At 39.0% G+C, this 15836-nt stretch overlaps 1 protein-coding gene across 1 annotated transcript in view; it reads right to left on the bottom strand.

Annotated features, from left to right (window-relative positions):
* Window positions 1-11882, bottom strand: part of tmem67 (transmembrane protein 67) — a 171691-nt gene extending 159809 nt beyond the window's left edge. Inside the window, exons 1-2 of the mRNA XM_060824041.1 lie at window positions 11774-11882; window positions 10929-11020 (exon numbers count right to left, since the gene is read on the bottom strand). Coding sequence (XP_060680024.1) covers window positions 10929-11020; window positions 11774-11882 — 201 coding nt within the window. The remainder of the gene's footprint in view (window positions 1-10928; window positions 11021-11773) is intronic.
* Between the last annotated feature and the right edge of the window lie 3954 nt (window positions 11883-15836).

Below are 15836 nucleotides of genomic sequence, written 5' to 3'. Positions count from 1 at the left end.
ATGAGGGCACCTCTCCTGACCTCCAGAATAGCCCAATCCCTGGAGCACTGCAACATTCCTTTCAGTTGAGTCTTCAGCAGGAGTTATCTATGAACTGTCACTTCATTCATGCAGTTGTACTATTATAGGGACTGCTTCTTTAGAAATTAAAGCAGCCTGGTATATTATTTGCTTGCAATGCCATTTAAACCCCTGTGGTTTGCATAAGCTGTCAATAGTTTTATGGAGAGAAATGCCACACAGGATCTAGTCGGGACTGTACTACAATTGTTCAAATTAGGTCTCAAAGCTCTATCATGATCAGTGTAAGCATGCCAAGGATTACAGTTTCAACTTTCAAACACAGAAATAAACTACCGTCTACCATAATATAATTTACTGAAAAAATATAACTTGAACACAAATCTTTTCCATGTTTTTAACCATGTTTTCAGTAGTATCAATAGTTGGCCATTTACTTAATTTTTCTTTCTGACAACATTTATTCAAAAAGAAAGCACCCATTAATGATCAATCTATAGCTCATAAAAAAGTTTAAATGATATTTAATATAAAAATTTGCATTGCTAATATATGAGAATGTTGGTAAATATTACGTACAGTTTTGCAGAAACGTCTGGCGTAGAGAAAGATGGGGCAGTATTATAACACGGCTCACACTTTGCTTCTTTTAATGGTGGTCCATTAATATGCCTTTCCACTTAAAAGGAATAAAAATTCCATATTAAACAATTTTAATTGTAATATGTTCTTGAGTATAAATAGTTTGGATCATTACGATTAAGTTCACCCAAACTTTAAAAATGTCAGTTTCCCATCAGAGTTGCAGTCAATAAATAACACCACATAAATATAGAACTCTTAGCTCAGTAAAATAATACTCCTTTAATGCAATAGCCAGAGCTTTAAACATTGTCAACAAACACAATATATAGTTAGCATGTTTTCACTAAAACACTAAATAGCTGTTAACAAAGCGAGCAGTTTAAACTACTTGTATAAAATTATCCAATGTTCTCATCTGATGCTCAAAGTCATTATTCAGTTCATTGCCTAACCTGTTAAAAGTGTTGATGTACATACTGACAATAATGCATTTTAGGATAAATATTATTGGCATTTCTTTAAAACTTGAAACTAAGAGATTCAGTCACCACTTTCGCACCATTGCGATTTGGGAGTGAGCATATTTCGCAGCAAATTATCTTCTGAGATTAGATATTTTCTGTAAAACTTGAAACAAAGTTCTGGATTGAATAATTATTGTTAGTTTAGCACTATTGAGATTCATTAGTCCAGGAATTTGCACTGATAAGTAAATGAAGAAAAGAAAATCAAAGACATTTGGCAAAATCTTCTATTAGGAAGTGTAGTCCAGCAACAGTCACTTTCATTTAAGGTTGATTGGGTGTTTCTTTTACGCAATCATGGTTCCCAGATACAGGTTTTTGCACAAGTGCAACAGCAAATCTAATGGGGTGGTGTTGAGCAGGCAGGAAGATCTCACCCCACTAGTACATTCTAGCAGTGAGGGTGCCACACACTTGAAAGGCACCCAGATGGCAATTACTCATTGCAAACAAGGAAGATCAACTAGCCTGTGTTAATTTAAAGCAACATTATTTAACTTTTTTGTCCTATTCAACCTGTTCAGCGATTTTATCAAACAAAAATTTGCCTTATTAAAATCAATTTTCCAAATTCTCACAATATTTACTCTCTATTTAGCGCTATCCATCTGAGAAAGGATATTATTGGCAACAATCCATATGTTTGAGCTGGTCCGTTAGCAGTAATGTCCTCTCTGAAATAAGCCTGTATCTCTTACAATCAGAGAGCATGGATACAGACCCTCCGGTCCAACTAGTCCATGCCAACTATGTTCTCAAACTAAACTAGTCCCATTTGCCTGTGTTTGGCCCATATCACTCAAAATATTTCCTATTAATGTATTTATTCAAATGCCTTTTAAATGTTATAACTCTATCAGCATTCACCACTTTCTCTGGCAGTTCATTTCACACATGAATCACTGTCTGTGTAAAAGCGTTGCCTCTTTTCAAATCTTTCTCCTCTCACGTTAAAAATATGCCCCTAGCTTTAAACTCATCTATTGTAGGAATAGAGTCTATTCAATAGACCCTTGCTATTCACATTACCTATGCCTCTCATTTTATAAACCTCCATAAGGCCACTCGTCAACCTCCTATGTTCCAGTGAAAAATGTCTGGCCTATGCAGCCTATTTTTAGAACTCAAATCCTTCATACCGGGAAGTAACTGCTAAGTCTTTTCTGAACCATCTCCAATTTAGTAAGATATCTCTGATAGGAGGGCAATCAAAACTGCATACTGTACTCCACAACAGGCCAAAATAATGTCCTGTACAACTTCAACATGACAACTTGTGAAATTGCACATTTCTTAGGTTCAAATTTAATCAGTGAATCTTAGAATTGAACCGTTGAAGATCTTAATCCCATTATACAGTTCACTAACCAACTTCTCAAGCTGGTTCCACATTATTAAATTTGATCTAACATTACTTAGCAAAGACTAGTATGCAAGGGCAAACATCTTTTCCTAGGGATGGCCTTTAAGTTGTATCCAGTGAACAGTTTTGGGACCTTTGTACATTCTGCCATACGTAAGTGGTCTTCCAAATGATTTTAAAAAAAGGTGTAATTATTTGCAGATGACCATGTGGTTTATAAATGAGAGAAAAATGCAAAATGATCTTCTAGAAATGCAAATATGGGAGGACAAATAGGAAATGGCATTTGATGGCTCTAAATTTGTAGTCAAATTCTCCAGTAGATAGATGCACAGTCAGACTTGATGGTTTATAGAGTCATGGAATCATAGAAATGTACAGCACAGAAACAGACCCTTCGGTCCAACTCGTCCATGCTGACTGGATATCCTAACCCAATCTAGTGCCACCTGCCAGCATCTGACCCATATCCCTCCAAACCCTATTCATATACCTATCCAGATGCCTGTTAAATGCTACAATTGTACTAGCCTCTACCACTTCTTCTGGCAGCTCATTGCACACGTGTACCACCCTCTGCGTGAAAAAGTTGACCCTGAGGTCACTTTTATATCTTAACCCTCTCAACCTAAACCTATGCCCTCTAGTTCTAGACTCCCCCACCCCAGGGACAAGATCTTGTTTATTTACTCTATCCATGCCCTTCATGATTTTATAAATCTCTATAAGGTCACCCATCAGCCTCCAATACTCAAGGGAAAACAGCCCTAGCCTACTCAACCCTTCCCTATAGCTCAAATCCTGGCAACATCCTTGTAAATCGTTTCTGAACCCATTCAAGTTTCACAACGTGAAAACCATCTTCATTGGGGATTCCACCAGGTAGTATCCAAAATAAACGGATTCATGTATTTCTGAGGAGGAACTTTTGGTACTGGAACAAAAATATTATTGAGTTGTTGTTTATGAAGCATGTTGTTGTCTAAACCTGGTATAACCAAATGGTATGTGGGATTCCCATTTGATGAGAAATATCAATAAGGTTGTGGTGATCCAAAGACGTGCATCACAAATCAGCGCTGGAAACACCCTAACATGACATAGAGTCAGAGTCATACAGCATGGAAACAGACCCTTTGGTCCGACTTGTCCATGCTGACCAAGTTTCCTAAGCTGAACTATTTTGGTTTTTGCCTGCATTTAGCCCATATCCTTCTAAACATTTCCTATTTGTCCAAATGTCTTTTAAATGTTGCAACGGCACTGGCCTCTACCACTTCTTCTGGTATACATGATCAGAGCTTTGAAATGGAAGTCACTACAACAATGGAGGTAGTAAAGTATCATGATCAAAATTTGAGAGAAGATTTGTAGCTCGGGTGCTCATTGTTGTGGCTCTGTTCACCGAGCTGGGAATTTGAATTGCAAACGTTTCGTCCCCTGTCTAGGTGACATCCTCAGTGCTTGGGAGCCTCCTGTGAAGCGCTTCTGTGTTGTTTCCTCTGGCATTTATAGTGGTTTGTCTCTGCCGCTTCCGGTTGTCAGTTCCAGCTGTCCGCTGCAGTGGCCGGTATATTGGGTCCAGGTCGATGTGTTTGTTGATAGAATCTGTGGGTGAGTGCCATGCCTCTGGGAATTCCCTGGCTGTTCTCTGTTTGGCTTGTCCTTTAATAGCAGTGTTGTCCCAGTCGAACTCACATTGCCTGTCATCTGTGTGATTGGCTACTAAGGATAGCTGGTCGTGTTGTTTCGTGGCTAGTTGGTGTTCATGGATATGGATCGTTAGCTGTCTTCCTGTTTGTCCTATGTAGTGTTTGTGCAGTCCTTGCATGGGATTTTGTACACTACATTGGTTTTTCTCATGCTGGGTATCGGGTCCTTTGTCCTGGTGAGTTGTTGTCTGAGAGTGTCTGTTGGTTTGTGTGCTGTTATGAGTCCTAGTGGTGGTCGTAGTCTGGCTGTCAGTTCAGAAATGTTCTTGATGTATGGTAGTGTGGCTAGTCCTTTGGGTTGTGGCATGTCCTCATTTTGTTGTCTTTCCCTTAGGCATGTGTTGATGAAATTGCGGGGGTATCCGTTTTTGGCGAATACATTGTAAAGGTGTTCTTCTTCCTCTTTTTGCAGTTCTGGTGTGCTGCAGTGTGTTGTGGCCCCTTTCAACAATGTCTTGATGCAACTTATTTTGTGTGTGTTAGTGTGGTTGCTTTCATAGTTCAGAACTTGGTCTGTGTGTGTGGCTTTCCTGTATACCTTTGTAGTGAATTCTCCGTTCAGTGTTCTCTGTACTATCACGTCTAGGAATGGGAGTTGGTTGTCCTTTTCTTCCTCTCTAGTGAATCTGATTCCTGTGAATTTGGCGTTGATGATCCGGTGTGTGTTTTCTATTTCTGTGTTTTTAATGATTACAAAGATGTCGTCCATGTATCTGACCCAGAGTTTGGGTTGAATTTGCAGTAAGACTGTTTGTTCTAATCTTTGCATTACAGCTTCCGCTATGAGTCCAGAGATGGGTGAGCCCATGGGTGTGCCATTGATTTGTTCATATATTTGTTGTTGAATGTGAAGTGTGTTTGATGCACAGATCCAGTGGTTGGAGTATGCAGTCTTTGTTGATAGGTTCCCTTTCTTGTTGTCTGTTCTGGATGTCCAGCAGGTTGGCTATTGTTTCTCTGGCTGGGGCTTTGTCGATAGAGGTGAATAGTGCCATTACATTGAATGAGACCATAGGTTCTTCCTTGTCTATGTGTATATTTCTGATGATGTCCAAGAATTCCTGTGTTGACTGTATAGAGTGTCTGGATCTGCTGATCAGGTGTTTCAGTTTCTGTTGTAGTTCTTTAGCAAGTTTGTGTGATGATGTCCCTGGTAGCGATATGATTGGTCTGAGCAGGATGTCAGGTTTGTGCACTTTAGGTAGTCCAGAAATATAACTCTGGACTCATAACAGCACACAAACCAACAGCCACTCTCAGACAACAACTCACCAGGACAAAGGACCTGATACCCAGCATGAGAAAAACCAATGTAGTGTACAAAATCCCATGCAAGGACAGCACAAAACACTACATAGGACAAACAGGAAGACAGCTAACGATCCATATCCATGAACACCAACTAGCCACGAAACAACACGACCAGCTATCCTTAGTAGCCAATCACACAGATGACAGGCAATGTGAGTTCGACTGGGACAACGCTGCTATTATAGGACAAGCCAAACAGAGAACAGCCAGGGAATTCCCAGAGGCATGGCACTCACCCACAGATTCTATCAACAAACACATCGACCTGGACCCAATATACCGGCCACTGCAGCGGACAGCTGGAACTGACAACCGGAAGCGGCAGAGACAAACCACTATAAATGCCGGAGGAAACAACACAGAAGCACTTCACAGGAGGCTCCCAAGCACTGCAGATGTCACCTAGACAGGGGACGAAACGTCAGCAACACAAATTCCCAGCTCGGCGAACAGAACCACAACAAGTATCATGATCAATAAAATATGGAATAGACTGGTGGAAATTGAGAAATACAAGTACTTAGTACCCTCCAGCAATGACGAAACACAAAGTATCCATTCATACAATTACAAAGACTATTTATTTCCAAGACCATGTATCAACAATCTTTCTTCCTAAGAGCAATCCTGCAGTATTACGATAACATAGTACTGAAGAAACTCAGCAGGTCTGACAGCATCTGTGGAGAGAGGCAGAATTAATGGACGGGTTCAAAATATTAACTCTATTTCTCTCTCCATAGTTGAGATCAGCTGAATTTGCCTCACATTTTATGCTTTTATTTCAGATTTCCAACACCTGCAGCATTTTGTTTTCACAGCAGTGGAACAAGCTGACAAAGGAAATTGTCAAGATTGTCAAACCTTCAAGACCCATCGTTCGATTATTTCTATTTGAAGGCTTTCATCATCAACATTACCACCATTTCAGCAGAATGCATCTGGTTTAGCTAGTATAATCTATATTAATGTTAGTAGAACATGGATAGTAGTCTGCCATAACACAACTAAAGCAGAAGCAGAAAGCAGACAACCTTGCTCATTGCTCACTCTTTTCTAGAGTTGACCTATATTAGTTCCAGGTCAGGCAATGTCTTGATGTTCAAGTTGCCATCTTCTTTTCCAGATCCTATCATGGCCTCACAACTTCCTAACTCTGTATACTTATTCAGTCACTCACCCCCGGTAAAATCTAACTTGTCCAATTTCAACCTCAAAAATATCCCCATTTTTAACTGTTCTAACATTGCTGACCGTGCAGTTAGCTGTGTCTGGACCAGCAACTGGAACTCCTTCTCCCAACCATTCTACTTCTCTACCTTTCATTTATTCTTTAAAATATTGTTTAAATTTTAACTTATATCAGGTTTTGGTCATCTGACTAATACTTACATCTGTAGTTCGGGGCCATATATTTTTAATTTGTTAATGTGATGTGGTCATCACTGGTTAAGCCAGCATTTACTGCCCACTTCTTATTGACCTTGAGAAGGTGGTGATATTGTGTTTTGTAACATTCTTGTGAAGCACTTTCGGAAGTTATATTTTGCAAAAACAGAGCAGTGGACAGAGAAGTTATGACAAGTGATACTTGAACAATGATAAGCTAGATAAGAATGAATCGTATGCAACAGTCTAGAATGTTGATAAGAGTCATTTCAATACTATGGCAAGGGTGGAAACCTGATTGGACAAATTCAAACTTAGAGTTCTGAGAAAGCTGGGCATGGATTTGGGAAGAATCAGTAAGTTCATGGACACTGGACAGGAAAGGAATATGTAGATGGGGAGGTTGTCATAGTTTGCAAGTGGTGGAATCAAGGGTTTTTTGAGGAAATAAGTGATGCTATCAGATACCAAGGAGATAAAGAGTCACCATCTAAAAAAGAAAAAAAAATTGGCTAGCATGAGGAGCAATGGTCAGCAATTAAGTCAGAATAATGTCAACAGAGTTCAGAGTTGGTATGAGGAAAGGTTGTAGAAAAAAGTTGAGAAAGTCACAAGTTCAGGGCCAGGAAAATAGAAACCTTTACAATAAGTTTGAACCAGTGAACGAGCTTGGATACAGCAGATTCAGTGATTAAAGGCTATCCAGCTTATTGACAAAACTGCTCATGAGCTTTTTGTACATATTGTTAGATGTGATGATCGAGGAGACAAGTGTGAATGGTTTACGAAGACTGTAAGCATAAGAGAAAAGATACCGGGGTTATTTTAGCATTCCAGGGTGATCCTATAATTATGACCAGTTTCAGAAAAATAAGCAGGACTTTATTGCATTTTATGAGCTACAATCATTTTTTGTGTTGGATGAAAAACCATTTGGATGCTGTATCCTTTCAACTCTTTATTGCTTAGATCTAAAGAAATAGACATTAGTAGTGTAGCAGGACGAGAAAGTGGGGAATGATTTTATTGGGTCTATTGTGTATCAAAGTTAAGGTGGGTGTATGGTTAAACAAATTAATAGCTACAGAAATACTGTAATGAATGGAAGACCAAAGGCAGACAACTGGAGCTTTGAAAGTGTAGATTAGATTAGATTAGATTAGACTTACAGTGTGGAAACAGGCCCTTCGGCCCAACAAGTCCACACCGACCCGCCGAAGCGCAACCCACCCATACCCCTACATTTACCCCTTACCTAACACTACGGGCAATTTAGCTTGGCCAATTCACCTGACCCGCACATCTTTGGACTGTGGGAGGAAACCGGAGCACCCGGAGGAAACCCACGCAGACACGGGGAGAACGTGCAAACTCCACACAGTCAGTCGCCTGAGTCGGGAATTGAACCCGGCTCTACAGGCGCTGTGAGGCAGCAGTGCTAACCACTGTGCCACCGTGCCACCCGTGTAGTTCTAAGTGAATTCAGCAAGTCTTTTTCAAGTGTCAGACACATAATAACGGCATTGGGGTAGGGTGGGAGTGAAAGGAATTTATGGAAAAAAAAGAGTCGACTTTACTTGTTACTGATAACACAGTGTAGCAGGTCCATGTGAGATGAGAACATCAAAGACGGTGGCCACGAATATGGGCTGAAGAATTTGCATAGAATTTTGAGATGACCCAGAGAAAAGAGAACAGAGTTTTTCATGAACAATAGTGTCAAAGATTATCAATGGTAGACAGGAAAATGATGTTGAAGTCACAATCAGATCATCCATAATCTAATTGAATGATAGTGCAGGCTTGAGGGATCAAATGAGTTACTCCTGTTCCTAATTCTTATATTCATGAACATAGTGAGACTGAGAGGATGTTGAACTCGCTGAGAATGAGAAGTGATTCAATGCAGAGGACAAAGGGAGAGAATTTGTATTGTACTTTGGAATGGTGGTAGTGAATGATGATTTTGTCTAAGAGTTAAGAAGAAAATGTCAGCAGTATAGGGACTCAGCTGGAGTGATATTTGATGATAAGCACCGTGTAGACATTGTGATAGACTTGACAGGGTAAGTAGTGGAAGATTAATCAGATGTGATGGCTTAATTGAGGAAAAGGTACCACACTTCAATCAGATTACTATCAATACTATGATGTGACAATGTGTGAGGCAACAAAAGAATCAACAGTTGCGCAGAACATGGTTCATGGATGACATCGGAGAAAAGGTTTATTCTATATGACAAAGAGATGCTGATGCCAGCATGGACATTCAGAGCTGCTGGAGCTTGATTTCACAATAATTAGGAGTCTCAACTTTAACAGTACAATGTTCTGGAACTTTTCTTCTTTTAAAGAATTAAAAACAAACCATGTTTTAATTCCTAATATTAGCACAAAGGAAAAATATTTCCATCTCACAGTACCATAATGCAACACATACCCAGGATGTATCCTGGTAGACACTGACATTTTCCATGATTGTCTACACTGGCACCTGGGGGACATCTAATACAGCTCCATCCATCGTGGGTGACTGCCTTGAAAATAATTACAATAATTACTAAAATATATTTTTAAAAATTATACAGCCATGTCAAAAAAAACTGTCAAAATGCATTTATGGAATTTGTACATGTACATTGCTTTTGCTCTATATTTTAGAGGTTCCTCCTCAAATGTCTTGCCTTTTCCATCTTTCCATTCTTTTAAGGTGGTTTTTATGAGAAACAAAAATGGGCTCTGTAGCCTTTTTGGACCCATAAGGCCTCTTCAGTTTCTTCTAAAAGGATTTGTACAGGCACAATCATGGTGATTTTACCCCTGTGCTGTCATTTTGAACCTCCAATGTAAACCTATATCATGTATTAAAATGTCACACAGTCAGGCGTGCATTAATCAGCATGGAGTGCAACCAGCACTGCCTAAAGTTGTTATGAATTACATACAGATTAGTTGCTGAGACCTTATTCTAAGCTGTAATAGATTTCAATCTTCAGACATTCCAATCTGCTATCTAGAAATGGCTAAACATGCAGGGCACAGCAAAGACTGTGTGGGACAGGCAATATTGTCTTGTACAGAACAACCTCGATTATCTGAACAAGACAGGTGGGGAGCATTTTGTTCAGATAACTGATTGTTCGGATAACTGATCTCATCATAAACAAAGGAAGCCATACTGAACATAATTAGATTAAAAAAAGCATGTTTACAGAGTCTTTATTTCATTCAATTGATAAAATATGTACAAATACTGGATATTGCTTAAAAATTCTTGATGTTTTACTAATAAAATCACTTTTTGGCTAGAGTTTGACTGAAGTCTGTGAAATTTTTCGCTGACATTTTCCTCGGTTTTATCCCAGTCCTCAAAAGCAGCCGGCATTGGTATTGACAATTGTGCTCTAATACTAGCCATCTCTTTGGCCAAACTGTTCTAGTACAGCTTCTACACAGATGTCTGCCTGACAATAGCGAAGATTGCCAAGACATGTACAATGCCAAAAAGTAAGACAAATTGACCAATCATCCAATCAGCCTGCTCTTGATCATCAGCAAACTGTTGAAAGGTGTTCAAATCAACTAGGAGAAAGTGAGGACAGTAGATGCTGTAGATCAGGCTCGAGAATAGTTTGCTGGAAGAGCACAGCAGATCAGGCAGCATCCAAGGAACAGGAGAATTGACTTTTCGGGCAAGAGCCCTTCATCAGGCTCTTGCCCAAAATGTCAATTCTCCCGCTCCTTAGATGCTGCATGACCCGCTGTGCTTTTCCAGCACTCCACTCTTGATTGTTGAAAGGTGTTGTTGATAGTATTTATCAAGCACCACTTACTCAACAGCAACCTCTTCATCAATGGTTAATTTGTGTTCTACCATTCAGGTCCAGAAATTATCATAGTTTGGGCTCTCACATGAACTAAAGATTTCAATTCCACAGGTGAAGACAGATCAACTGTGCTTGACATCAAGACGAAATGAAAATTAACACAAGTTCAGATAAAATACTAAAGCAATTTACTTACTGAATATACAATGGGGCATTTTTTACATTCAATGACAGGGCCACCATTGTTCGAGACTAATTTATAACCAGGAAGACACACACATGATGTACCTGAAAGAAGATAATAAATTTTTTTCGTCAAATCAAAACTACACGCAGGACAAACTTCCATGGTAAAGCATACGGAGTCATGATTCAATTTACTGTTAAGGTGAACAGGAATAAGCGGGCAGTGTATACATGAAGTATAACACACAAACAAGCTTCAGTTCCCTTCTTATAGTTACAGTTTTTAATGATTTATAATAACTTTATATTATTATTTATAGCAAAACTTAGGGTAATTTGGCAGAATATGGAAGCCTTCCTCTGATAAGTACTGGGGTCTAAAGCTGAAGTCCTACAACTTTGTAGTATAAGTACAAGTATGAAGTATCATTGTAGTATAACAACTTTACATTGGTAGTCTTAACAGCAAATGCGGAAATGTAAATTATACTTGAGAAATGTTGCCAAAAATGTATAACAGGGAAAGAGATATTGTATATAGTAAGTGCACAGACAAATGATTCATCTATTTTCCTAGTTGAGGTCCTATTGTATTACATGGGGATTACTGAGCAGGATGTGGGATTGGGAGGTGGGGAGGTTGGAGTAGTGGTGTGTCTCCAGTAGGTGAAGTGTTAAGACAAAGTGTGCTATTTGGGGCAAATGGGCTTGAGGTTGGCTTCAGGTATATAGATGTAATTTACTTATCACTTTAAAATCATTCGCTCCTAATTCCTATATTTGCATGATAGAGTTCTATAGCTACATTTAATGTTAGTTATATAAAGTTGTCAAATTGCAATTACACTCTCCTACCGTGATGGCCATAACCAGTTCCACTGAACTTACACCCTTCCTCAAAGTGTTTTATTCTGCTGTCCATTTGCTCCAATATTTGAGTCAGAGCCTTCAACCTCCTGTCCATAGCCCTTACCCTTACTTTTTCCAACTTTTACAAATTTCTAAAAATCTGTCCCTTTAAGCAAGCTCAGCAATTTTCATAGTTATTTTTCAATTGCAAGTTAAATTTCACCATGTGTTACAGTGGGATTTGTACTCATAACTATCAGATAGCTAGCGCATCACCAGCATAACTGAGCTAGTTATAAGTTTCTGATGACTTAAAATTTAAACTACCGTCCTAACATTATGGCATTTACAATACAAAGTTCCTGGTATTGTAATGGAGTAATTTCTACTGGAGAATTTGAGCAACAATCTGGAGATGTATTCAAATTCAGTTATCTTAATAATTCCGGAGTAAAAGCTAATTGTAATAACGATAACCATAAAAATAAATGGTTGTTCTTAAAGGTGCAATTGATTAAAAAAAGTTATTTAGGGAAGGTAATCTGCTATTTTTGTCTTGTCTATCTGTGAATTCAGGCTCACAGCAAGATATTTTTAATCAACCTGTTCAGATGTGTTATCAGACATCGCTGGAGCAGGTGGGATTTGAACCAAGGCCTCCTAACTACCACTATACTACAAGAGACTGTAGACATACAGCAAAACAATGGACTCTTAATTGCTTTTGAAATTACCTTACAAGGTTCTTAGTTATGCCAAAGTAAATTGAGAAGGTAAACTGCAGCAATTCAAGAAGTAGACTCATTTTCTCAAGAAATAAGGGTGGATAATAATTTCAGTGGGTAATGTGCCTATATATAACACAAATGAATATGTGGATTCAATTTACTTAAAAATTTCTGATGCATTTTTAAACAGTTAACCAAGTACAGACAGAACATGACACATCCTTTGTCAACAGTGCTATAGGGCCCATTGCCTCTGGTTACGTCATTGGGGTCATAGAGTCATAGAGATGGACAGCATGGAAACAGACTCTTTGGTCCAACTAGTCCATGCCGACCAGATATCCCAACCTAATCTAGTCCCATTTGCCAGCACTTGGCCCATATCCTTCTCAACCCTTCCTACTCATATACCCATCCAGATGCCTCTTAAATGTTGCAATTGTACCACCCTCCACCACTTCCTCTGGCAGCTAATTCCATACACGCACCATCCTCTGTGTGAAAGAGTTGCCCCTTTGTTCCCTTTTATATCTTTCCCCTCTCACCCTAAACCTATGCCCTCTAATTATGAACTCCCCCATCCTAAGGAAAAGACTTCATCTGTTTATCCTATCCATGCCCCTCATTATTTTACAAATCTCTATGAGGCCACCCCTCAGTTTTCGACTCTCCATGGAAAACAGCCCCAGCCTGTTCAGCCTCTCCCTATAGCTCAAATTCCCCAACACTGGCAACACCCTCATAAATCTTTTCTGAACCCTTTCAAGTTTCATAACATCCTTCCAATAGGAAGGAGACCAGAACTGCAATATTCCAAAAGTGGCCTAACCAACATCCTGTACATGACCTCCCAATTGCTATACTCAATGCCAATAAAGGAAAGCATAGCAAACACCTTCTTCAATATTCTATCTACCTGCAACTCCTCTTTCAATGAGCTATGAACCTGCACTCCGAGGTCTCTTTGCTCAGCAACACACCTTAGGGTCTTACCATTAAGTGTATAAGTCCTGCTCTGATTTGCTTTCCCAAAATGCTGCACCTCACATTTATCCAAATTAAACTCCATCTGCTACTTCTCAGCCCATTGGTCCATTTGATCAAGATTGTCATCGGCATGTTGAATTTCTAAACGGGACATTCCCTTTTTATCTCCCAAAAATAGCTCTTGTATGTTATAAATGAAAAGACAATGACATTGGTTGATCGCAAAACTAATTGTAGAGTTAGTGATTGTAAAATTTATATGTATAGAGATAGTGATCATAAAATGCATGAGCACATAACAGTGTCCTGCATGGCTCATTTTATTTGCTCAAGACAAGTAGGTCAGAAGATAACTGGTAGCAGGCAATTGGCATCTCACTTTGCCAGTGGAGTTCTGATAGATGGGGAATGTGTGTGGTTGCTGTCCATGGAATGTATGCTGAGAAACTAATGACTTGTTGAGAATCCAGAGGTGCAAGTGGTGAATATCAGTCGTCAGGTTACCAGTATGACTTTCATGTTGGGAACTGTCACTGTCCAATTCCTACATGGCATTTGGGAGATTGGCAAACTACATATTGATAAGATGAGATAAGGTAATAATAATTATTTTAATACATCCTAATAGACCTCTTGTTACTCACTAGCATGAATCTCATCTGATCATTCAAAACTTGGTTAGAAAATGGGGTGATATGGTGTTGATGTTGAGAAACTCCTCACTGGATTTTCCACTGAGTTTCCCAAAGTTTCTCGCCATAGCCCACAACATTTAGGCCTGGAAAGATTTCATCTTAAGAATTCGATAGATAATGTCAGTAGTTTGACAGCTCTTCCAGATCTTTGTGTAGTGTAGCCTTCTGGAGATATGGATTTTTGTCCATGGTAGTTCTTGGTTTGTAGCTATGTTATTGGTGCATTGGTTGTTATGCCTCTGTTCCATCATAGTGTTTCCACCTGTGCCTGCTTTAGTATACACTGTGCTCACTTTACATATGATGTGCTTTTCTTTGCTGGCTTTTGTTCCTTCTCAACATTACTCTGTTGGATATTGTGGCATTATTAGACTTTGGTACACTTTGCACATTTCTGCATGTTTCCATGATAGCGATTCTGACAATTTATCCTCCGTGTAGTGGAAACAATTCTGCATTTGTATGTCAATCATGTACCATATTCATCCTGCCTTGTTTGTCAATAAAAACATTCTGCCAAGACCTTTCTCACTTAAGTTCTGAACATGATCTTTGAAGGTGATGTTAATCCCCTATTTAGAGAGGTAGCTCCAAGCTATAACATAGCAACATTAAAAACTTTGTTTTGTTGTCCTAAACTACAGGATAAGTGATTTAATGGTGTGCACCATTTACTTGGCAAGACAATTTGATCTATGGTAATGTAGTGAAAAGGTTAGATGGTTCATGTCCCATGTGGCACACAAATCCTTGAACATGTGCCAGCCCAATGTTAGAAATTTTCTTTTTTCAGCTGCTCCAAACAGACTAAAATGGCACTCAGTATGTCTGCTACTGATGAGCTTGAAGAGTTCTTTTTTTCACCTGGCTGATAATTGGAAATTTGGAGAAATAATCAACAACTACGATAAAGCTGTCTATAAGACCAGTGCTGATTTTGGATCAAGAGACTGAAACAATTTCATGCAGATGTTGAGGTTCTCTATGAAATGATGGCTGGTGGATTTGACATGTGTCGCATATCCTCACTAACTTTTCTATGGCTAGGGATCTTCAATGAGATGATTTGTCAGTCATCTCATCTGCTCTATGCGATTTTGTCTTTGCTGTAGTTGTGACATGTCTGAGCAGAAAAAGCTCTGAGTACAAGTACCTTTTGAAGATTACACATTTCCAGATACCAAGTTCTTCTCTAAGAGGCCAAAATCATCTATGAATGCCTGTGACCTTTTGTATCATGTCAGGCCAAACTTCAATGATTCCTTTCCACAATGTCTTCATTTGTGAGTCATTTGCTGTTCTGATTGAAGTTTAACACATCTATGCTGCTGTCTGCATCCTTATGCAGACTTCCAATTGGCTCAGTGTACCTTGAGGTGTTTGTGTGGTAATGCACATTCGACATCATCTAATTCATTTCCTGTATGTGAATTTTTGCTCTTTCTAGGATGGTTAATTGATAGAATTGCATTTTTTCTGAGGTGCAATACGACGTAACCTTTGAAATTTCAAGCAACATCAAACCTGTCAGGTACAATTAATGGAATTTCTGAACTTACTCAGTTTAAGTTTTTTTGGTCTTTGACAATCATGTGTACCCTGGCAATCTCTATTGGATGGTCACAATTTAAATCTATATATGCTGGTAGTCCTGCTGTG

This window comes from Hemiscyllium ocellatum, chromosome 4 (assembly GCF_020745735.1).
Source record: "Hemiscyllium ocellatum isolate sHemOce1 chromosome 4, sHemOce1.pat.X.cur, whole genome shotgun sequence".
Taxonomy (NCBI): domain Eukaryota; kingdom Metazoa; phylum Chordata; class Chondrichthyes; order Orectolobiformes; family Hemiscylliidae; genus Hemiscyllium; species Hemiscyllium ocellatum.
The sequence above is the reverse complement of the archived record's forward strand: the minus strand, read 5'-3'. Positions and strand labels throughout refer to the sequence as shown.